The sequence below is a fragment of the Glandiceps talaboti genome, chromosome 16 (genome assembly GCF_964340395.1).
Source record: "Glandiceps talaboti chromosome 16, keGlaTala1.1, whole genome shotgun sequence".
In the NCBI taxonomy this organism is placed as follows: domain Eukaryota; kingdom Metazoa; phylum Hemichordata; class Enteropneusta; family Spengelidae; genus Glandiceps; species Glandiceps talaboti.
In genome coordinates, this window is record NC_135564.1 from 11,750,890 (window position 1) to 11,777,185 (window position 26,296).

Here is a 26,296-nt window from a genome sequence, read left to right on the forward strand (position 1 = left end):
CAATAACACACATTATACACATTAACTTACAATGCACACATAAATAAAGCAATAGATACATCTCTCTAGATTTTGTTTAAGTTACATTTACAAATGTCAAATCTGGTATTATGCCTACGTTCCCGATGATATAAATTAGACTATGGAATACAGTATTCTAGACTAGGATACAACCTAGACTAATATTCCATGACTCTGACACAGGCACTAAGAATGTCTATGACTGTAGTTCTAAATAATTTCATTTACCCCCCCCCCCCCCCCCCAATATACTATCCTAGCTGTTGACACAATGGAATATTTTGCATCAATTTCTGATCCCTTTTCTCTTCAATTTCACTACAGCAGACAAAAGTGAACAGTATTCTATACTATCTATTCACCTAATTATCATAACAAATCAATATTTGACAATATGAATATTGATAAATGGAATTCCTGAACGTAAATTCTTTCCCATTTATTAAAATACTAGATTTTATGTCGGTGAATTTCGGGAAGTATGGAATTTTTTTATTACAAAGGACTGTTACCATAGTTACTGCAAATGTAGGTCTTATGTTTACATGGTTACTGCAAAATTGGATGTTTGTTACCATAGTTACTGCAAACTTTGATGTGTTACCATAGTTACTGTACACTTAGATGTTTGTTACCATAGTTACTGCAAAACCAGATGTTTTGTTGCTATAGATACTACAGACCCGTATGTCTTGCCACCGTAATTACCATGGTTACTGCAAACCTAAATGTTTAGTGTCATTAATTTGCCCATTTGTTTGTTAGCAATGATAACAAAACGCAAAGACTGTCGACACAGCTTGACTTCAAACCTAAAATCACAATAACGTTGTTTTCTGACTGTTCACTATTTAGGAATCCTGGCATAGCACCAACAGTCTATTTCATGTATAACTTAATTCTTTTATGCATCAATTGAAAGGCGACTTTGTTCCCATTACACAATGACCATATATTCTGACAACTAGCCAAAAAGACCATCTTTATGTGAGTGTATTTACTAACAATGCCGACTAAAGACACCTGAACCACTCAATCACAAAGACACTGTCAGTTCTTATAGTGCTATGCTAGTGTATAAATATTTATGAAACCTTCTCTTAATGTTTGCAATCAAAGCAACTAACACATCTCAAGTTTTATGGACCAACTTACTGATTTTACAAATGCTCAGAAAAAACTCTTTAAGGTAATATATTACATTAACAAGTGTTTTTGTCAAAAGAGTTTTAGAGCTTTTACTTCTAATCAGAGAAGCGAAAGTTTCAGACTGGTAACCTAAAATGTACATTTTTCCTAACATATTTTTGATTCTGAAGAACTTCAAAAAGGAATAAACCTAGTAGTTGTATACCTATTACTAGGTTACTGGTTCCTTTTCATTTACAAAAAACGCAGCACCAAAATAAAAGTTAAATTTCGCACTGACAAAACACAATGCACAGGTTTGCTGACAGGTTAACACGAATTGCACTTAACTTGTAGTCTACTATGTTAGAATAGTCAGAAACTTTTGCTTGCTCAAATAGTATCAGGGCATAATGCCAGTTTGAACACTCAGTTACAAAAGACACTATAGAATCATAAAGTATCTCTGAGTCATGTCTTACGTTAGCGTAGACAGTAGACTGTATGGAAACAGACCACACCTCAAAAATGATTTCTTTAAATTACGCAAACATCTTACTCTGGCTGTCATCCATGATGTCATTTTTGATTGTTTGATGGCATTTGAAATTCCATACTGGTGATGACGCAGTACTGTCTGATGCCCCAGCTGGGTCAGGTCTTGGCCCCATCAGTTCTTCAGCAAAATATGCAGGTATAGTTTTCTCAGAGCCAACACATTTTCGGTATGCTTTGAATGGATGAAGCGGATCAGTCAGAAGGGAGTGTGTTGACAGCGAACCAGTATCCGGGATGAGACCTTCTAAAGCTTTAGAAAAACTGGAGAAAAAAAATAAACATGCTGATAAGTGGATGAAGAACAAAATGAAAATGACGATAGATAAAATAAAACGTACTTGAACTTAGTAGTAAAACACAACAACTTATATATATTTATATGTAACAGAAACATTTTGTCAAATTTTTCAGACAATTGTAAAACTCAATTCGCAGCAACTGCTTTTAGTGTTCATGGTCTTTGTGTTGACTGTTTAGTATACTTATACCCAAAGAAAATTTCTGGTAGGTGAAGAAGGCTGGTGATGTCAAAATTTGTCTTTCAATATCAAATTAGTATTCATAATTATGTAGAAAGTGAGTTTGCAGTATAATGAAACAGACAGTTTCATTTCAGTTCACACAACTGAACAACGCTGTTATTTCATAATAGATGTCAGGCAGTATAATATTTGTTATCTATCAAGTGAAATTAAGTGCACAGAAACATACCTAGATCCAAACAAACTCCAGTTTTGTGATTTACTTAGACCCCTGAATTGATCAGATTTAGATCTTGTCGCATTCCTGTCTGTTACTCTCGGGGGTGTTTCTTTAGTGGATGGGACCTTAACATCCTGAGTGTTTCCAGCACTGACAAGTCCCCTCATCCAGTTCACAGTCCAGCCCTTTCCTGACCCACCTCCATGGTTGTCATCCATTGAGGAAAGACTATCATTTGGTGCACATCGTGACTGTGATTTGGTAGTGACTCTCTCATATGTCTTACGAGTCACTTTCTTCATGAGTTGGAAGGGTGAAAAGAAGGACTTCTTCTCATGTTCTTCCATAAGTCTCTGTTTACCTTGCTCCCTGGCTCTCATCTCCTCTATGTAATTGTATTCAAATTTATAGTCTAATCTGAATGGTAGTTCTGCCAGTGGTTGAACAGCAACCAATAGGTCTTCAAATAATGACTTTAATCCAGTGCTTGCCAGACGCAGGAATGCCTCCGGTTCATATAAGGTCTCCAGTGTATCTACAGACAAATTAAAGAAGACATTTACAGATATTAACTCACACAGCTACTAATTTCTAACTCGTAGAAATTGATACCATATGCACCTAATTTTTTTCAAACCTTCAACTTAGATATCAAGTACATAACTACAAGGCTAAATTCAAGCAGAGCAGAATTCCAGACCAGTCAGATCTGAACATATAGGTTGCAAAGCCTGCATTCAGAATACACATAGTAAGTAAACCAAAGTAAGTAAGACACTGCTAAGACGAGGGCGAGATTAAAGGAAAATTAGGTGTCAAAAAGTAAATTAAAGGGGAACACGTCCACTCCATGAAATGACATTTTTATAAATTATGGGTTCTGGAGAGTCATTTCATGATTTTTAAATCACCTTCAATTACTTGTGACTTCAGAAAACATCAAGTTGATCTTGTTCCTTTATTTGCTATTAGCTATTGTGGAAGTCAGCAGAAATAATGTATTCAAGTTGCACACTGAATATTCATGAGTCCTGAGTGCCTATACCCTAACAGTATAAAACGGCTCTCATGAATATTCACTAGTGCAACTTGAATACATCATTTGTGCTGATTCCCATGATGCAATAGCCAATAGCAAGCTGAAATGTAGTCTGTATAAGAAAGATGAATAAATAATAAAAAAATTAATAAATAAATTAATAAATAAATAAATAAATAAATAAATAAATAAATGACTTACCTATCCTTGATCTGACATGTTGCAGCCACAGTTCCAAACAATTAGTGCTGAAATAAAATTATATCAAAACTTAGCAATTAGAGTAACAGTTCACAGTATGAAGTACATACCTTTATCTTAATTCCCACACTTTTACTACACACAAGACAACTATGTATTACATCAGGGATACACATATTAACAGTCTCCTGATCAAATACATTCGCAGGAGCAAGTCATCTCTTGTGGTCACAATCATAGGCAGACAGACAGACAGACAGACAGAGTCTAGTAGACAGATAGACAGACAGGTAATCAGACAGACTGACTGACAGACAGACAGACAGACACACAGACACACAGACAGACAGACAATCTTGCAGACAGACAGACAGACAGACAGACAGACAGGCAACCAGACTGACTGACTGACAGACAGACAATCTTAAAGTCAGGGCAGTCAGCTAGGCATACAACTACACAACATAAATTTATGAAACAAAATTTCTGCAAAAGTCCAAACAAATAACCAACACAATCAGCTTGCATTCATAAATTCAGTTTCACTTTACTGCCAATTCAATATGGTTTCTCTTACAAAAACAATGAGATAAACTTCATGATGTATATTAACAAAGACATATTCCCTTTATGTTTGCTAAGCTTATCAAAGTTACACTTACTTGAGTAGTCCAAAGACAAAGCAATTAAACTTCATCATAGGTTCTGAGAGGTAGCTCTGCTGACATATATGTGATACAATTTCATGTAACTGTCTTGTGCCTGGACCTGTCAAGAATCATATCAAAATATTTTCCCTTTTAGTTCATGTATACTGTATGTTGTCATAAGAAACCCTACAAAAAAAAAAAAAAAAAAAAACCCAAAAAAAACCCTACACACCACTACACATGTTTGTTGGTGGTTAATTTTTACAAATGGATCTCATTTATTTATTGGGAAAATACTTTCAACACCTAAATATGACAACAACATATCCCTGCTATATATAAGACCACTTCTTAAGATAATAATACATAATAATAATGTTGGTGCTTATATAGCACTTTCCTACCCAGTCTGGGTGCTCAAAGCACTTTACAATTATTACCCCTGGTTTGGATCTATGGCGGCAGAACGGCCCTTTATACTTCCTCAACTCCCTGGGGAGCATACAATTCATTGCAGCTTTTATAAGCGTATAGGATTAAAACATTCACATTGCAATCTCTATCGTACCAGGTCCCCGATTATACAATTGGGTTGACTAAGGCACAGTCATGGTTCAAACCTTGCCCAAGGACTTTAGCCACTTATAAACAAATGACATTGATGGGGCTCAAACATGCAACCTGCAGATTCCAAACCGACCACTCTAACCATTCGCCCATCATGACTCCACAAGATCAATTCTTAACTGATAATACTGGCAATGATAGGCAGATGGCAACTTTTATTTTCCGTTATTGTCCCCAATTTTGGTCCACAACACCAATTGAAGTGAACATAAAAACCTACTATTTCTAATGACAATAAAACTTGCAGCTATTAACCACTAACAATTCTCACTGTTATTTTTTTGTTTACGAAAAAAAGTGACTTTTTTCCTTCCAAAGATCAGGAGTTTTCATCCATGGGAACTAAGTGACCTGAACAATGGGGTTCACAGTTTTGACCTTTAAATGTCCAAATGAAAACACTTTTAAAACCTTTTTACCACAACTACAACTAAAATGTGTATCTTACTGTGCACAATCAAATGTATTGTTGCATGTAGTATGCTTGAATGAGTTTCAACATCAGACATAAGTAAACGGACTGAGACCTCCCACAGCAAGGAGCTCAGACAACTAGAGGTTTTAGTATTCATAGTGTATAATATGGGGTTACAAGAGGGCACTATCATACAAAGGGAGACCATGGGAACATAGTGCCAACTGGTGTGACAATCTATCTCCTTTTATCCAATACAGATGTTAGTTGCTATCCGTAATCATAGTTTCTGGCTAGACAGGAACTTTAACACAACACAGTTAGAATGTTCATGGTGTAAACTTATAGTTTAAATCTGATGTACTGAATGTCTGCTAACCTTGTATATAGTTTTGCTCAGTTAGCTAGGAATCCATTTGGACTACTGGGTGTTTGATTTCCTGTCATACAGGAAATGAGATTCCAGGCTACTGTGCTGATCGGTTTCATTTTTGATAGTGACACCAGTAACTGACTTTTAAGTCATATTCTATATTAAAACTTAGCACGTATTTTGACATTTAACTATAATATAAAGCACAGTCTCATTTCACGGACCATTATATCAGTTTAGTTGAAAACAGGTAACAAGAAAAATTACCCCACAAGACATATGCTATACTACTGAATGTGTGATCTAGCCTCAGTGATAGATAATAAATAGTTTGATTTTGATTTTATTTATTTCATTTATTTACTTCTCGGATAACCAATGGGAGCTAGTCCCTGCTCCTTTGGTTCAGTGTTAGTGCAGGATCTAGGAAGAAACCAGAGTACCCAGGGAAAACCTGCATTGTACGGTAGAGTCAAACTGAACGACACTCTTCTTACTTACAGTGTGGTAAATTTAACCAAACCCTGAATGGGTTCGAACCCTGACTGCAGTGGTAAGAGGCAAATGGTTTAACCTCTTGGCCACCGACAACCCTGTTTTGTTTATACCATGCATCGGTAACCTTTAATTGACCAACAAATGAAAATTTCTAATCACAAAAAAATTTCATACCAGTAATTAGTAAAACATAGCCTGGTACAAATAAAATTTGAGTGTAACATACAACGTCCATCATAGGCACACAATAAATTATTTTGACAAAGTATAATATATAAATTTTGATATTGAAAACCAACGTTAAAGACCTATGATTCAATCCCAGGTCGTTACATTAGTACTATCTTACCAGTGAAGACAAGGATTATACAGGAGTATTTCTTTAGGACAAACGATTGTCATAGCTTTGTCACACAAATTTTATTCCCAATTTTGAACTACAGAGCCTTTAAAATATTACTAAAGTGGTAGCTAGATGCTGACTTGATAAAATTCCTTTGTCATTTCAGTGAAAATATACAACCTTGATTAAACTATTCATAGATTTTTATGCCCATGCATAATTTTTGATAGAACTAAAATTCATGTTAGTGTAGTATAAACTTTTCAATTTCTGACACAAACTAAAATTCGTATTCTGGAATTATTAGCACAAGGCATAACAGGGTTTTCCTGACATTTTAATATGCAAATAACTAAATTATGACATCAAATTGTATTTTATGCTGAAACAACAGGTTTGAGTTCTGCCGTGAGCAGGTGATGGGTCAATATACATTTATACTTTCAATAGTAGAGAATAATACAGATACTTTTCAATATACTGTAAAAAATTACCCTCAAAAGACTTATAAATACACGTTATACCCCTACAGCCCCTGATCATACTATATAGAATAATATTTACATTGTATGCTAATGAAAATTTACATCAAGCAATTTGAATGTACTCCATCACTCCAGGGCAGTATAGACCTATCTTGCTGGTAAACAACATATTGTAGGTGCATAGACTTGTTGGACCATCACTCGCGGGTAGTTTTAGAAATGTCTTCATAAACACCCTATTGTGGGTGTAGGTAGACTTGATGGACTATCACTCCGAGGCAGTAGAAATATCCTCGTAAACACCACATTGTGGGTGCATTAGACTTGTTATCAGGGGTCAGTGCACCTAGTGTAACATTCTTACCAACTATTTACAACTAGCCAGTGTCTACGTATGACATACAAATTGCTGAAGACTTTCTATTCTGCCAGAAATAGTGAAAACTTTGATAGTACTGTATATTCAACTACATGTAAAGGCATTACTTTGTAGGAACCCGATCACAGCTGTAAATACATTTTCAGATAACATGTCCTCGATCAAAAAAAAAGAAAGAAATATTCGATGTTGAGTTCGCGATTGATACTACTGAAACTTGAAAGAGCAGGGGGTAGATATTATTATTGGCTATTTCATTGGTGGGGGAGGGGGTGTGAGGGCATTTTATTGACACAGGATTTTCTTAAACATTGGCCCTAGCAGCACACTTACATGTAACTGTAAACCTGTAAATTATCACTAAATATTTATCTCTGCTCATTTAACTTGAAAACAAAAACACAAACACAGGTAGTGATTAAAATGCCTGCTTGTAGATGAAGATGAAGACAATGTACCAGTCTGGTAATTAGTAAAAATTGGTCATTGGGCAAATTTTCTAGTGGCGAAAATATCTAGGTTTACAGTATTTTAAAAATTCACAACTATACTCGATTGTTAAATGCATATTGCAGGCACATTTAACCACTAGTAGTACCTGCACCATGTATACTGGTAGCTAGAAATAGCATACATGTAATTGTTATGATATATCATACATACCTAACTTTGTGGTGGCTTGTACAACATTCCATAGAGTATTTTTAACTCTACCAACGATAACATTACGTATGTGAGGCTGAAGTCCATCTGATAATACTGTGGTGATAGCTGGACACAGATATCTTAGCACCATATGACCAATATCAGGAGTGTAGTATGAATCTCCAAGCTTCACCTAAAATTAATGAAAATATGAATATGAATGTGAATATGATCCAGTTTCTGGTTGTAAATTGTATAAAATTATACATTGATATCTTAGCACCATTATGACCACTCAATATCAGGAGTGTAGTACGAATCTCCAAGCTTCACCTAAAATTAATGTGAATATGAAATATGATCCAGTTTCTGGTTGTAAATTAATGTATTATACAATTATACACTGATATCTTAAATAGCACCATATGACCACACCATTTCAGGAGTGTATATAGTTATAGTTGTGCACCTGTGATGCAATCATTTATCACAACAAACTTATGCAATTATTAGAATGAATGCGGATACCCCATATTTCTATTTAATCTATTCAATCCAGGAGTGCTAAAAATGACAGGACAAGTTGTTATGTAGCTGTGCATGAAAAATACAAACAAAGTTATATGTACAGCTGCTATGCCAATATTGGAACTATAGTGAGAGCTGTTCCTGGTTGGGGTTCAAGGAAAGGACAGATGTGCATAATTAATAATTAATATCTGATATGCACAGTGAGATAATGATTTCTTGAAATTGTGACTGGAATGTAGATAAAGGTTATTGTTCTTTTTAGAATGATGAAATCAGAATAACCTCATAAATCATTTATTTATAGTTTCATATATAATTTAAGTATTTTTTCATTTTTAATATATCATCTTTGATACAGTATAATTACATTTCAATTCTTAGTACCTGCATAGCAATTTACCTCATGGTAGCGGGTCAAAATAGAACGTATTCTCACAAACGTCTATAGTGAAGCACGGGACGCATTTGAAGCGGAAGTTATGATGTTGACCAAGAATCATATGTTCTTTATTTTATGATGTGCCTAGGCAGTAATATTCTATTTCAGGTACCGGGAACTACGTCACATTATGATTTGGCCATGATAATGACTATTAAGTCATTGCTTTGTATTTAAGTTATATCAGGATTTGTGTATGACTCCTGAGTTGTTGACGAGTACTAGCTCACTCTACACTGTGCTACTGTAAAAAGATTGTCTGGAAGTGAGACATTTTGGCCTTTCTTATCTAACCTGCATGCAGCATACAAACAGTGAAATACCCTGGGGGGATATATCCTAGGTAATTTGAGGTACAAACATTTATACTCAGACAAACAACAAGAAACCACTGACAAATATAAGATTTATGAGACCACTGCACAAAGCATGGGTTTTAAAAGACAGTTAAATTTGAGTACCATTGACGTCAATGGATAATTTCAGGACTGGGCTTGAATAATGATAACCTATGTGGAGTATAACATGTAATTTGGAGTACTTCCTATGAACTCTGGTTTAGAATGATGGATGACTTACCTTTTCACTAGCTTGTCTACTTTTGCCAAAGTGTTCTAGTATAAGATCCACTGCAGAATTCATACCACTTACCAAACCTGTCAAGAATTGCAAAAAAACAAACAAACAAAACATTCAAAATCTAACCAATTCTAGCTGACTTACATGTATACATGCACATGTCATCCATCCATCCATGCTAGGTCATACACAATCTATATCTCATCTTGAGCTTATCTCCCTACATACAAGTTATACTTATCTCTTGCCTGACGGAAAAAAAATTGAAACAATATCAAAAAGAACAATTTTACAATCATATATAAAATTTGCTATCAATTTATAAATTTGGAAAATGTTTAACATCTAATTGGAATAGAAAACAGCATACAAGATTAATGGCTGACAAAGAAAGCCTAATCAACTTATTGCATCATTTTCTCAAATAATCTACCGATTTTGAATCAAAGTTTGCCTTAAGAAATTGAAATGCTTAATCACATGATTGTTTCCAGATTAATTGCCTATATAACTCATGAGATCATCACATAATTTTTTCCTGTAATCATGTGATTGACTATAAACTATCATTCCTGTGATTTTTTGTTGTTCAATCATGTAATTATATTACACTGTTGAACATGATGTGGTAACTGGATAATCAAGAGAACCTTTTTCATGTTGATTTTCTTTAGATTAACTGTATTTTTCTTCACCAAGTTATAATGTTGATATGACTCACAGTAATCCTAATTACACCTCCCAACTTAATTATCAACTGTATAGTTTATGAACAGGGAGCCCAGACTTAGCTAGTTATGTATACAACAAAACAAACATAAACAAATACACACACACACACACACACACACACACACACACACACTGACAGACAGGCAAAAACAACAACAACAACAACAACAACAACAACAACAACATACATATAAACACTGACAAATATGACATATAAAACAGCAGAGTAATCACCAGAATTAAAATACACTCACTATACATGTACATAACCTGGCTATATAGAAATGGTTCTCATTAGAATCACTGAGAAGGAATGAGGCTATACATCTATAGGTCCCTACCAGTGACCGTTTCAAATATAGTAAAACATTTTGTTACTGTACAGCAATTCGTGTTGCATAGAAATACTGTTGACATTGATAAGTAATTACTCTGCACGTCATTCATGTTTGTCAGTGTTTATATATGTTTTGGTTAATAATTATTTGTTTGTTTATTTCTTTTGTCTTTTCGTAAACATAACTTAAGCTCAATTGACCCATGCCTGAAATAATATTTGTCATGTTCTCGTTACCTTTCTTTTGAGAGATATTAACTTCAACATAGCTTTCCATCTCTTCATATGCTGACAATGGAATATTAACGGGAGCATCATCACAACCAAAGAAGGAAGGTTGATCCATGAAGTCAACATTTGGTGGAAGTGTATTGGTGGCTGGAAGTATTGGTTGCGATATTGACAATGGTGCTGGAGGTGGGCCTGGGGGAGGAGGCAGTCCTGAAAACACAACAATTCAAATTAAAATTCTCTTCATAAGTAAAATTTTCTTGAGTTAGTAAAAGAGGGAAATATGAGTTCCTTTCCTGGGTTGATCATTTCAACATTACCACTAGATAGAGTTTCATTTCATTATGGTTAAGTACTGAAAATAATTGACAATCACAGTGAATAACAAATACAGAATAAAAATACATTTTATTTTCAAAATTTGTTAAAAAAAAAAAAATATGAACAGATTCAAAATCACAGTGCTAGAGGAATCCTGTACTTTCCCCCACACACATACATTTCCCATGGATAACTTTATTGCTAAAACTGTCCAGAAATAATTCTTGACACTTTCAAATAAAGTTTACCTTTTCTTCGATTGTATTCTGCATCCACCATATATATTGGTTTCAATGGTTTATTCTGTACATACACCACCTCTCCAAGTAGGTCTTGTTCCAGTACTTTATTTCTTAGACTTTGTCTTACTTTAACTGGTGTGTTTGTGTTTGATAGATAGTGTCCTGTCTTGGAGTTCCGACGACCAGCACTTGCAGATCGTGGTCTCACTAATGGGCTCTTGTTACTTTCATCAGCTCTTTGATGAAGTTCCTCAGACCTCCTTCTCCGCTTTACATCATCACTTACATCTTTAATACAATCTGCTGAAGAATGACGTGTTTTTATTTTGTGTTTATTATTTGAAGTTCTCTTAGTATCAACATGTTTGTTAGGTATTGCGATGGTTACTTTCTTCTTAACTGTTTGAGTCCCTTCTTCTATTGTCATGGATTCTGTTTGTGTTGCCACGGCAACAGATTCACAAATTTCAATGGGCAAATCATCGAATCTGATAAGATCACCTGTTTCGGCTAGTTCTGGACTATATACCTCTGTGCTCTTGTCAACATGCATTACATCGTCATCAAAGTCAGATGTCACTTGAGCATAACAAGAACAGCAATTTTGCATACAAGGTTCGGGGTACATGTCATAATCATCGTCATAACCCATAACCTCATCACCAGCTGGTGGAGGAGGAAAATCAAAAGACTGAAGCACTTGTGGTCTAGATGTGCTCATTGTGAAGTTGAGACGAGGTATCTTCGGCTGAGCATGCTTGTAAAAACCTTCACTCCATGTCCCAGCAAACCCATTATTGTTAATAAAGCAGGCATTGGTTAAGCTTGTTATGGCTGAATGGTGTGAGGATACAGATGAGATGGAAGGAAAACAGTGAAGACAGAAAAACAGAACAAGAACAGAGAGTTAGGATATGTTTTTATTTTTTACCTTGTAGATCCAATGATACCACATTTAGAATTAGCATTAGAAAGTTATGAAACACACACACACACACACACACACACACACACACACACACACACACACACACACACACTTCAAGACAATAAAGCCTTAAAAGTACAAATAACAATTACTGCAAGTACTACAGACTGAAGTGAAATTGAAAGCAGTGATTCAGAAGTACATGTAGGAATATATTTATGGCTTCATACATTGTAAGTTACTCTGGAATTTTGAGATCACTAGTGTAATATGTATACGTCATGCAACATTTTCTCGCATTGAAAAGATTTTCATTTGACTTCATTTTGTCAAATAGAAAGTTTAGATACTAATCAAGAGAAACATTTTTGAACATTTCTGGCTGACTTTCTCTCATTTTTCTAGTCTTGAGAAAACAAGATTTCCCAGACTTTCATTTAGGATTTTACATTAAATTACATGTATAGCTGTATGCCTGAGTGCGGACTCAGTGGTTTCAATTTCAGCACTTTTGAGAAGGTATGACCTCTGTACGTCATGTTTATCAGAACACATAAAGATGTAAAAAGATGAGTTACAGTTTAGTACTATGTGAATGGATACTTCAGCTCGTACATGGATATGATAATGTTGATTATCTTAGTGACAATGAATACAGTGAAAAACTCTTCTTTTTTTTCAGAATCTAATTTTTAGTCCTTTGATTTCCTTGAATCATCTTTCCACCTATCTGGGCAATTTAAGATAGATGTAAAGACATTGGTTTGGAATTTTTTATGTACAGTTATGTCTAAGAAGAAAAAACAGTGAAAATAAAGAATTCCACAATATTTGTCAGTTGAAGTAAATTGTGAGGAGGCTTACTATGTAAAAACTTTGGCATACATGATACACACCAAAACATGCTAAAGCCTGTATAGTAGGCTTACAAGGTTCACAAGGGCACACACTATTTTTGTAAATAGCACTTAGAGGCTATCCGTGGCTTCAAATCTCTTCTCAAGCGAAATCTTGAGATTCGAAGGCATGGATAGCCACTTTAGACTACATGTAAGAAGCACTGCACAACATCAAATACTAAATGAATTTGGACAATCAAACATTACAGATTGAAATACATGTACTTCAATTCACATGCAAACATGCCATTCTTCAGATAACATTTGACATGTACAAAATAGTCATGCATATGTGACACATAATAGTAATACACATTTTTCATATAAATTACATATTAAAAAATTGTGTATGTGCATACTTCTATGTATATGTATATGTATATATGTATATGTATATGTATATGTATATGTATAATGTATATGTCTCTGTGTGTGCATAGTAATTGTGTTCTAGTGGTCATACATGTAGGAATGTCAGATTCAGTCACGTATTCCTACATGTAGTCAATTCAAATTATCATTACCTACAGTGACTGTGGTGTAAGGTTACACATATATTATTATCCTAGCTCCCTATACACAAATTCTGAGTTAATGTATAACTGTTTAATATCCACTCTTAATTTACTAGCCCCATATGAGATAGACAAATTCTGTGTTAACACATAACTGTTATTATTACATGATATTATGTACCAGAGATTACTTGTACTGGTGCGCGCGCATACTCGTGGTGTTTTCAATGCAGTAAATTACTGAAAACATTATTGCATACCTGCAAACAAATGATATGCAAATGAGGACATGATCGCCAACACACAAAATCGTGTGATTGCGCTGTATGATTTTTATGGAAATTTGCCATTTCAGATAAATATATATAATAATAACAGAATCCCATGCCACATGAGTTCAAGTGTGGGTACTCAGGGGTATTTGCACATTTGCTTACAGTGTTTTCTGCTGCACTTTCAACTATTATCCAATCTCTGTTATTACCCAATCTTAATACTAATTAACACAAAAACCTCATATTATCCAATCTCAATTCTAGCTTCCTGCAAACAAATTTATTATAACTATTATCCAATCTCAATTCTAGCCCATTACAAACAAATTCTATGTTAACACAATATTATCCAATCTCAATACAAACCCTACAAACAAATTGTGTGTGAACACGACTATATACATGAGTACAGATTAAGGACACAAAAACCTGTCATATACTGGTCACTGGAACGAGACTGATATTCTAAGCCAGACAATGAATACTAATTTATGTTAATCTGAATAATCATATTATACACTCTCATTATGTACAGTACATGTACAGTCATTCCAAAGCTACTGATCCATGTTATCTACTGTACTACAGTCTGGAAAAAAATATTATATTTTCATATCAAATGCAGTTAAGACTGCTGCAAACATTATCAAAGATTTAACACAGCCACTACATACAAAATATGATAAATCTCTCAAGCAGCCATCACCTCAGAGTACCACATATACATATACAAAAACAGGCCATGTTCAATTCAAATAATCAATAACATATAACCACTGCCAAATTTATGTCTTTGTATGTTTTGTAATTCTTACTTTCTACTGATTTATTCAATGTCAATGTAATCTCTGTGTCAATGCAAAAAAAAATTCTTGTTTTTCATGTCGAAGAAAGTACTACTAAAATTATGTATATTACTGTATAAAAATAAAATATATGATTGAAAGCTTGGCATTTAATTTCATAATTTTAATACACTGAAAAAATGTAATTGCAGTGTAGTGAAATTGTATGCCAAAAGGTTTGGTTTTCAATTTCATATTTCACTTACTACACTTCCTGTAATGGAATTAACAAGTTGGATATTCAATTTGATAATTCCTTGTTAATACTGAATCGTATTTTCATAATAAGGAATTAAATTATTCTGGTCTATGGAATTAAATTATTCTGGTCTAGTAGCAGTGTTTTTGCTAAGGGCGATAGGTAGGTAAAATCTACTGGGGTTCCCATATCATTTTTCCTGGATTCCCAAACAAAATTACCATTGACTCTATGGGGAAACACCGGCCATTTTTACCCATTTCTCCCTGAGTACTGGGGTTCCCCACCCTTATAGCAAAAACACTGTAGTAGAGTATGTGGTGTTTAATTACACTATTCTCAATTTGACGAGTGAATATATGTGTTATCATAATACATTTATGTCAGGGTGTTTGGTATCAAGTTGTATCATCTAATACTTAACATCAATATCTTTGCTACAGATCATGAACTACACGTCATAATATTTGGTATTTAATTTCATATTTCACCCACTATCAACTTGCCATCAAAAATTTATGTCAGGGCATTGGTGTACAATTTCATGATTTTATTTTATTACATATCTTTTTTAAACTTCAGATTTAATGTATTATCCATGACATTAACGGGTCAATGTTTAACATTGTGAACCAAATAACTGGTTTAACAGGATAGAATGTCATCACAATAATATGAAGTAGAACTTGGAGTTCTAAAAAATGTCACATAATTTTCATAGATTTGTTATCTAGTTATGAGCAACAGAGAAAATTATTTCTATGTTGCTATCAATTCTAAAAGTGAAAGATTTAAGTACATCTAATATATCGTTTTTTAATCTCATTATTTGAAAACTACTTTAAAACCAATAAATTTTATGAAATTAGAGAGAGAATTGTACAGATTAGTCTTCACTGATGTTTTTAATGTAAATCTATCAATACCATCTACACAAATACAAAACATTGCCAGTTTCCCATATTATCTAGAATTTTCACATAATTATAAACTCTCCACTAAACTGACATGCCTTCTTGAAATTCTGAGTTACAAATACTGGGAAATAGAAATTTTTTAAACATCTAAGATATAGCCATTATAAATATGTATTTATAAAGAGAATAAATATGGAATAAATACATACAAAATATCTAAAAATAATCATTCTATTAACTGATGGCATCTGTGTTATTCTGTCTAGGCAATAAATTATGTTCAAACACATTCAGGTGTGTATGTACTGTGCTAGTGCTAATGAAATATGTGTAGCTATGGTTTTCATTAATATTCAGTATGCAAACACAATGGCTTTTTCATCCTGGGGCCAGGTGAGGTTGTCACTCCTTAGCTATAGGCTCTGAACGAACTACTGACACTCCAGACACTATTGAAATTTACTATAATACCTTATTATACAATGAAGTCGAGGTCAATTCATTTAAATTTTCTTTTCAGTGGTATTGAATTCATTTCTTTACACCTAGCACCTTTATATTAATTTTCTGAGTTCATTTTTATTACATAATTTCATTTCATTCTAATGTATGCTACTAATGTGGCAAAACAAAATGTCCATGGATCAAAATATAAAACTGGCATTTCAGAAATCGACCTTTCCTCAGCATTAAAATTCTTATACTGTTAATTTCAATGGAATGGTCCATGGATAAAAATAAATTTAACGAATGGTGCTAATGCTGTAGAGTATATACAAAACAATTCCAACCATAATTTGATTTGGTGATTAGCACTGGAGGCAAATTTGGGATCAATTTAACATAGTGTTAGCTGGGTAAACAAATTCACTGTTAGTATGTATCCAGTAATAAATTCGATCCTTGTATAAAATATACACTGGATCTTGAAAATGTATTGAAATCCTGACATTATGGTTACAATGAAAAGAAACACATTGCACGGTATTTAATACCTTGCATTTTTTTCCAGCAGTGTGTTATTTAGGTCAGCTAGGATCTCATTTTATTTTTTCACTAAGGTCTTGTAAACAAATAATAATATTGCATTGTATATTACATTGTATAAATTGTCCATTTCACTTTTTTAAATGTTTGTACTTATTTAAATCAATGAATACTTTTTTATCTGTATTTTTTTTTTCTCTAAAGATCACTGGCCTTGACAGGTATATGTGACAGTTTAGGTCTTGCCAGAAACACTGCAGACATGTATTATCACTAGTATACTGTAGTGGTCTAATTTCTTGTGAAGCTTCACAATGCACAGTGGGACTCTACTGATCACTCCATGGAAGACCATTTAAACCAAATCTATCTCTTACTGTTTTTTTCCAAAGGCAAGGTGAAAAGCTATTGAAATGCCTTGTCACAACTCCTGCACTTCATCTATTGTGGAGATACAGTGCTTAGTACTACTATGACTTTCTCTATAGCATACTACAGTGAACTGTCCCTAAATAGTAAATGACATCACTGTGGGTCACTGCGTTCTCTAGTTTGTTCACCCTTTTCATACAATGAAAATAACATTTCAAGCTACTACTAAAAGATAACAAAATATGGTTACATGAAAAACAAGCTGCTTGAAAAAATGTACACAGTGGTTTATAATTTACAGTATAGGGCTTTCACAGTTTCTCTCTCTCTCCAATTTTACTAACAAATAGTTGCACCATCTCACTTCATTGCTATTTTAGTCACAAGGGAATACTGAAATTTAAAAGACTGCCTAGACTTGCTTAGGTCTCTGGACTTTTTTGTTCTTTATTTAAATACAACAATTCTTTGAAAAACCCAACAACTGTGCCCTTTTGTGTGAAATGATAAAGATCAGAATGTGTACTCTTGGGAGATGACTAATAAATGGGAAAAATAAAAAAAAGGGAAATTTTCCATAAAGAAACTAGTAAAAGTGACTAACAAAATAAAATAAAAACCTCAAGGGACTGGTCCTAGTCTAATGCTGTTAAAGGGACACAGGGTTTTAATCAAAAGGTACTTGCAGTATTGTATATGTACTTGTTGTTCATTGCAAGCACACTTACATTTAACCACCACTCGCAATTGACTGAACTCAAACCTGGTATCAAGATATAACCACTAAATGATCCAATGATGTAATTTATCATATGTATCAAAAAATATTCATGAAATCCGTACTATGTAATCAATTGTTCTAACAATACAAAGAAGACAATAGTAATGTTATAGAAGACATGCACCAACATTAACAATTTACTGGAATATGATTTTGTTTATATAATTATTTTTACTTGTCAATGAGTAATATGCTTACAAACTAGATGCTTGTGACACTTTAACTGATTAGATTTATGAGGCATATGTTTAATAATATGACAGTATAACTTTGGACACAATGACAGGTTTATATGTCTCAGTTTTACTTAATGTACATGTATAGGCTACATAAATATTGTATCAAATCAAGATATTGTAAATTATTTAGGGAGGAAAATATTAATTTGATGTATAACTCATAATTTGAATTATAGTTGGACTAGTCATAACTAAATTAGGTAATATGAGATCTGCCTCTGAGGCTCTGGACCACCAATGTTGCAAGTAATTGTATACAGTATCATCAATAAATATTGTTATGAATTATGGGCCTTTGAGGCAAAGCAACTGTATCTGTCATTTATGTAATAATAATACTAATATGAGGAAATTATTATATGACACTCCTCACTCCCTCCCCCTCCCCTCCCTCTTGGCAATACACATCACTGACATATATTTCCTGAATTGTTATTATATCATTAAGTTTTGTTGAAAGTTTAGTCTTGAGAGTTAGTGGTATTTATTATCTGGTAGGAGCAATTAATACTTGTCTATTTGTCTACAATCTACTTGTCATTTTTCCCCTGGGTAAGCTTTGTCCTGTTGTGCAGTACAGGTGAGTATATTTTTGTATTACCAAATGATAGTTGTGTGTGTGTGTGTGTGTGTGTGTGTGTGTGTGTGTGTGTGTGTGTGTGTGTGTGTATGTGTGTGTGTGTGTATAGAGTAACTATATTGGGTATGTTACTGGTAGTGTATGTCTGTGTGTGAATGTGTCATGGGATTTTGTTTTAGAAATTATCAACAAATTCTTACCTAGATTGTCAACACTATCATAACACTTTTCTTCCACCAGTTTTTCTTTATCTCCCCTAGCAAATCCTTCAGGAGCACTGTATGTTCTAGAGACACCCAAGTCAGGTGTGTAAAGCGGTGGTGGTTCAAAATTTGTAGATCCAAAACTATCAGGAGTAAATTCTTTTGGAAATGGCCTACTTGATGGCTTTGTAACATGCCGAAGTCCGATTGGAAGTGACTGTGGTCTTCTTGGTGACAGTGTGTCTGGTGGTTGATTTTGTTTCATAAAGTCTGGAGTTTTTGTGGAGCTAAGTAACTCTGTCCAATGCTGCGTTTGACCACAACTTACAGGCAGAGATTGCGGCCTCACATCTTCTTGTTCAAGTTGTTTTCTTTGTTTGGCCAGATCGGCAAATGTAACTTTTTTGCTTTCACTTTCCGGTTTTTCAATTTCTTCATTTCTCCTGAAGTTTTCAGCAAAGGAACAGAAATTTGGTTGTGGAGATGAAGATGAAGTTACCTCTCGTGTGATTTGTCGAAGTCGTTGTAATTTTGGAGACAGCATTTCAATGTTTGGTACGGAGGCAGTCAGAGTTCTGCCATGTTTTCGTTCTTCTTGGTCAATCATGGCGGCAATTTCAAAACTTTTGTAAAGCATATCGTAACTCTCTGGGCTTGCTGTCATATCAGATTTTAAAGAATTTGTCGTTGCGAAGCTCATTGTTGAGTTGCTTGCAGTAGATGCATTTTCCATAGCTGGGGCTGAGTGAATCACTGGTCCATACAACTGATTATGGATTTGTGCAGAGACACTTCTACTCTTCAATGGCAGGTGAAAATTGGGATTAAGAGGCAATGGTCCCTTTGTAGACAGTGCATCTTTTGCAGTTGCTGTCTCACTTTCCTCGTCATTCAGGTTCACTAAATTTGTGTTTTCATCTTTCACTATTTGCATTCTGTCTTGCTCATACGAAGTTGTTGAATTTTGACTTTTGGCCAGATTTACAAAATTATTCCACCTTTCAAAATCTGAAAAATCTTCTGTTTCATTACAGTCCTGAATACTCTCCCTCAATTCTAGTAAATTTTCCAGACTTCCTTCAGTGGATGAGTTCCCCCTGGAGCAGCACCTAAAGGCGTCACTGTTTGGTTCTATGTAGTTATCATTTAGACTATCCAGACTGATATTAGAGACTCCTTTCCGTAAAGGATAACCTCTCAGTGGCTTGGATAAATCCAGGATATCATTGTTCATAGCCATGTCTAGATTCACGGAATATGGCATACTCTGTGGAGGCCCGTTGAATGTGGGAAAGGGAATCTGTAATGGAGAAGCCCCTTGGAATGCCATTCTTCTGTCGGAATCATCGACACGTAAATCCTCCATTGAACCGATCATGTCCATGAATTGGTTACAATACCTCCCATTTGAATGAACCAAGTTACTGTCCTTACTTCCAGGCTCGTTGGTCAATGCCCTGATACTTTCTCTCTCAAGGTTCATCATTGTTGCTTGTACTTGGTCTTCTTTTCTATTCTAGTCTTATTTAACTCAACCCATAGTTAGTTTACCTGGGGGAGAAAAAGCATATCATTAATTATATATATCAGAAAATGCATCATTTTCATCAAGAATAACATTCATAATCATATGCATCAAATTGTGAATTGTAATGTCATATCATTTTTTTGTTCAACATTCTAGCATAGCATGCTATTATCACTTTTCCTCTCTTGTGGAAGGAGACAAACATGTTTTAAGGCATGGCAAAGGGGCCTGACGGTTTTACAATGTTTCTGTTACGGATAAACATCAACAATAAATACAATTTACATTATTTTTGAATATTCAGAAGTTCAAGGGATATAGACAGGGGCCAATAGCCAGCAAAAAAAACCTGGCTACTCTGTAATGATTACCAGCTATATCATCACGGATCTGTTTAAACATTTTTTGACTCAATTATATATCCATTTCTGGGCAGATTCATGGGTCTCTTTTGTAGATATTACACTTACTTTCCCATTTTATTGTCTACTTTTAAAATTAGCTACAACCCTGAGAACTTCAAAAAGTCGCTGTCTCACTACTTTAAAATATATTGTTACTGTTTGTTTTGTCTTGAAATTGGAACTATTAACATGATGTCTCAGTTTTATACCTCAGATTTGTATTTTGACAAATTTGAATTCATATCCTATCAAATTCATGTTCCAAGGTGAATGAATAAAAACATGTATAGTACAAAATATAGGTGCAATGGAAATATCTGAAAATTAAAACAAACACACAATCTTATTGTTCTACACATTTTGTCTCAAACAGTCATGTAGTGAGTTGTTGATGAAATTATTTTTCATAAAATGAATTACCACATCAAATTCATGGTTCAAGGTAAATAGAACTATACATGACTACCACTTTCCTTGAAACATGAATTTGAATGACGTAGGTAAGATTGAACCCTGTTTATAAACTATTTCAAATAGAGAAACGTAAAATTAAAATATAGCATAATTTATTCGATAGATGATGTACGATTATATTTTACAAGATTATTCTGATTCTGAACAACCTGTATTTATTAAGATTTCACTTTAGCTCACAAGAAAACAAATGTACAGGAAACTCGATAAATGAAAGAAAATAATCCTCAAATTTATATACAGGAAATCTTTAATATGGTATCAATGTGTATAAAAAATAAAATATTGGCTTAGTACGAGGAAAACATATCAAACCAAGAGAGTTGGATATTAATACATATGTACATGGCGATGTTATAAACACAGCACGTCTTACCATCTAAGGCGTGTCCTTAGCAAATAACAATAAACACGACATTTAACACTTTTGTCCTTAGAACATACACACAAGTGACTTTAAAAAAAATTAGATTGAAAAAATATATAACTGCTATGATACACAATTGAGTATCAAGAAAAAAAATCTGGATAGTACCGACATGTTTGAGATAAAATCGTATCATAAAACGACAGGAGGCCTTCAAGGTAGAAAACCACTTCCGATGAAGATTTCCCGCTTTCCCGAACGATCCATATTGCTGAAGCCGTACACTCAGCTAGGATAGGTTTGTAAAAATATTCTTGTGATTATAGGAAAGTAAAATTTTCCAGGGTAATTACATAGGAAATTAACTAGTTTACTTCACATTTGGTTAAGACATAACTTTGCTGTGAAAATATAACGACACAGACTTGACAAATAAATGAATGTCGACACTTTGAAATGATAAGTTTTGAGACGAACTCCCGATCGAGTCGAACGTTGGCCAAGACACACGTACAGTCGTACACTATTTATGGCGATCTCTTTTGCAAAATAACCTAAATGGAAGAAGATATGATTTTTGCTTTGTTTTTAATTTCATTCATAAATTGTTCTAAGAAATGTCGACCACTAGAGTGGTTAAAAAACATTGACAAACGTTTATTCACCCCGTCTTGTTGTTTTCCTTCCCATAGCATCCAATGATCCAAGTTGTATTCGTTGTCGACAGTGCGAGTGACTGTACCTTCATCGTTACGTACTCGACGGGCACAGAGGATTTACAATACTTCACCCCTTTCTGTTCTTAGATTTTTTCAAACAAAATGATAAAACATGTCTTACCTTTCGTTTTACACAGATATAGAGAAAGCACCACGGCTAGAAATGTTGCGAAATCGAAAATTTTAGTCAAAACACGAAACGGCAGCCTCTTTCCTCATTATCATTCGGCCATGTTATGACGTCAGAACGGGCAGCCTATAGGCTCGTTCGCATACCAGAAGGGAAATTCCAAGCCGTGGAAAATTGCTGTAATACACCTGTAACACATTGAATTATGATTACGGGTACTTATTATCTGAATTATAAATGTTAACACTCATTTTCAGAAGAAAGTTAGAAAAATAACAGATATTGTATATAGTATATTCAAATAGTATAATATTACCGATTTAAAGTTCTCCGACTGGATAGATAGCTCTGCAAGAGCTCGAGTTAAATCGCGGGCTTAATATAATACTTGCAAATTAAAAATTAAGTATGTTGACCAAGAATGAGATATCAATAATAAATATATTTTGAACAGCGTACGAAAAGCCCTCAAAAAAAAAAAAAAAAAAAAAAAAAAAAAACCGCGTCAAACTGTACGTATACAATTGCTCCGAAGTTACCAAAGCTAAGTGTATCAAACTTAACCTAAGCAACCGATCGAACGCAACCAAATTTAAAAACAACAACCACACAAAAAGCAGCTGCAGCAGCAGCAGCAGCAGCAGCAACAACAACAACAACAACAACACAAACGACAACAACAACAACAACAACAACAACAACAACAACAACTATAAAAGACAAAAGCTAAGACCTAAAAAAGAATTGCTTGGTTCTGGTTACCTCGACCCCACCTAGTTTTTCACGCTGACCCTAAATTTTTTTTAATGTATTCTAGAAAAAAAAATCGCAGAATTGTGCAGTCTCGCAAAAAAATAGTGGATGCAGAAACTGGCATCAACTTAAAAAGACAATATAAAAATGTTCTTCCAATCTTAATTAATAGCTGTACATCTGATGAGAAGATAAAACGAAATCAGCAGTTTGTCACGTTTATAATTTGAGGGCGCACATGTGCAACACTGATACGGTATTGCATGAGATATTGGAATTTGATAAAGCATATCGGTAGAATTTTTACTGTTGTTATATAAGCTTTGAAATGTAGAGATATGAGTAACCGTGATTATAGGAAAAGTAGTGTACGTTTGCTTTGATAAAATACATTCAATAGATCGTATTGTATTCTGAAATGCGCATGTCTATGCAACATCGCTACATATATTGAGGTCAGCATCTTGAGTGCCTTACCGCTGCTTGAAGTAATCCTACATAGTCTTGGATATTTTGGAAATACTATAATGATTTTGAATTATGATATTTCACCACAGAAAATAATCATTCAATCGATCAATCATTCAACCAAACAATAAATCAATCAATAAATCAATCGACCAATTAATCAATCAATCGATCGATCGATCGATCGAGCAATCAATCAATCAATCAATATGCTTGGAAGTCGGAAGTTGGAAGTCGGAAGTCGGAAGTTGGAAGTCGGAAATTGGAAGTTGGAAGTTGGAAGTTGGAAGTTCTCAATAAATTTACAACAACACAGTGATTTCTTGCAAAAAATATGACAATATAGAATACAACATTTACTTTTTGTGCCCCATAACTTCACTCATCTTCTAATTTTCCAAAATTCTTAAATTGCCTTCTTTCCTTCATGAACATATGAACAAACAAAGCTAACTTATATCTACTTGCAAGAAAATATATATATCCTGGCCCATTAGGTATACAATCTTCCCATCCTGGCCTATATTTGGTATAGAGTAAAACATACCATCCTGACCCATTTGGTCTAAATCAAGACTTACTATCCAGGCCCATTTGGTATACAGTAAAACATATTACAGTATACCAAATAGGCCAGGATGGTATGTTTTACTGTATACAAATAGGCCAGGATGCTGGTTACATTTATTGCCATCTGTATCAATGCGATCTGTAGCCTTGACCACATTTTAATAGTCCTGGCTGCCAAATCTGTGGTGCCTTCATTTAAAATGGCCAGAACTCCAATGACCAAAATATGGTGTATATTAGAACTGTCATTACATTTAACCAGTGCTGGTGTATTATTAATTATATCAATTCTCCAATACATCTTCAGGCAACAGATAATACTTCTGAATCTGATCTAAAGGTGTTGTCACTACTTATCTTTGAGTTGTAATGACAAGACCCCCCCCCCCCTTGTGAAATGACATTTCCTCATCAGCTGAAGGAAGACGAGTATTGAGAAATAAATAATATATTGTATCTCATTACCCTCAAAGGAAGTTACAGTAATTGATTGCATTTTAACTTTGTATGGAAGTATTATCCGTAGACTAGTGGTAATTGTATCACACCTTAATCTTTAGGCAAGTTTAGCTGGCGTTAACACATATCGTCGAAAACACTCTATGACATTGACAACTACTTGACCGGAAGTGTGCTCTGTAGCTCAATGGCAATGCGCAGCACACTTGTAATATAATAAAAAATAGGGAATCATATTTCCGAACATAAACTAACCAGATACAAACTGACCTCATATTATGTTTAATTCTTGTTGGTTAAGTAGTGAACCTGTATTCCCGTAGCTGCTATATAAATCTTGTGACTTGGATACATTTTAACTTAGAAGTATTTGTAAATGATTACGTTTTCTGTGGAAATTCAACATGGTCTGGTCGATAGAAGCATTGATTTTAAGGTACATACCGTAAAATGCTTATTCGTCATGTTTTCTAGCCGCTTTACGTGTACAACTACACACAAACGTACTTATTGATGATTCAATCCACCTCATGTTGTACAATATTGAGAAGTAAGTCAATATTTATAACATCGTCTAAATACAGCTTGTGCAGTCTGAAGATAAATTTATTTGGCAATAGTCATATTTTTTTCTGATTCAATATATATTAAACACTAGCCATTTCCTTAAACTAAATATTGTATTTGCTATATTTCCTCTAACAACTTTCTTTTACAGTTACTCATATATATACCAATTAATTTGATATATGCAATGAAACTGGGAGTTTCAAATCGTTGCTGTATAATAGTTCTTGTCGACTTTAATATTTGCACACATGTATATTGCATGACACGACAAATGTACAGGAAAGAAACGAATAATACAATCCAAGATCTCATTACCAAATATTCAAATTTAATTTTGAGCATTTTCAACACAAACTATTACATATGAAAAAGAAAACCGATAAGACTTTATTATAAAACTAATCGTGTTAAACTACATCAAATATTAAACGCACAATATTTACGCAATATTAATATAGTATTACATTAGGGGAAAGATCAATAGTTCAATGTAGGATAAAAAACTAAATTATTTTACTTTGTGCGTGGGGGGGGGGGTCATTTTAGTTCTCATCATATAAAAATGATTTTACTTTTAATGGACTCCACCCTCTCGGACCCCCCCCCCCCCCTTCTCTCGGTCACTACGCTCCTCTCAA

The 26,296-nt window shown here is 34.1% G+C and overlaps 1 protein-coding gene across 2 annotated transcripts; it reads right to left on the reverse strand.

The window, feature by feature from the left end:
* Positions 1-279: 279 nt before the first annotated feature.
* On the reverse strand, positions 280-22,940 carry LOC144447265 (uncharacterized). 2 transcript variants are annotated; one of them, XM_078137178.1, is made up of 10 exons: positions 22,830-22,940; positions 19,214-20,767; positions 11,483-11,776; positions 10,920-11,123; positions 9,614-9,690; positions 8,083-8,257; positions 4,312-4,417; positions 3,650-3,696; positions 2,419-2,944; positions 280-1,968 (listed from the first exon to the last, which is right to left on the reverse strand). In XM_078137178.1, exons 2-10 carry the CDS (start codon positions 20,700-20,702, stop codon positions 1,692-1,694), a joined length of 3,195 nt encoding a protein of 1,064 aa, XP_077993304.1. In that variant the 5' UTR covers positions 20,703-20,767; positions 22,830-22,940; the 3' UTR covers positions 280-1,691. The 2 variants fall into 2 exon arrangements, with proteins under 2 accessions (XP_077993304.1, XP_077993303.1); XM_078137177.1 differs by having other exon boundaries at positions 11,483-11,779.
* Between the last annotated feature and the right edge of the window lie 3,356 nt (positions 22,941-26,296).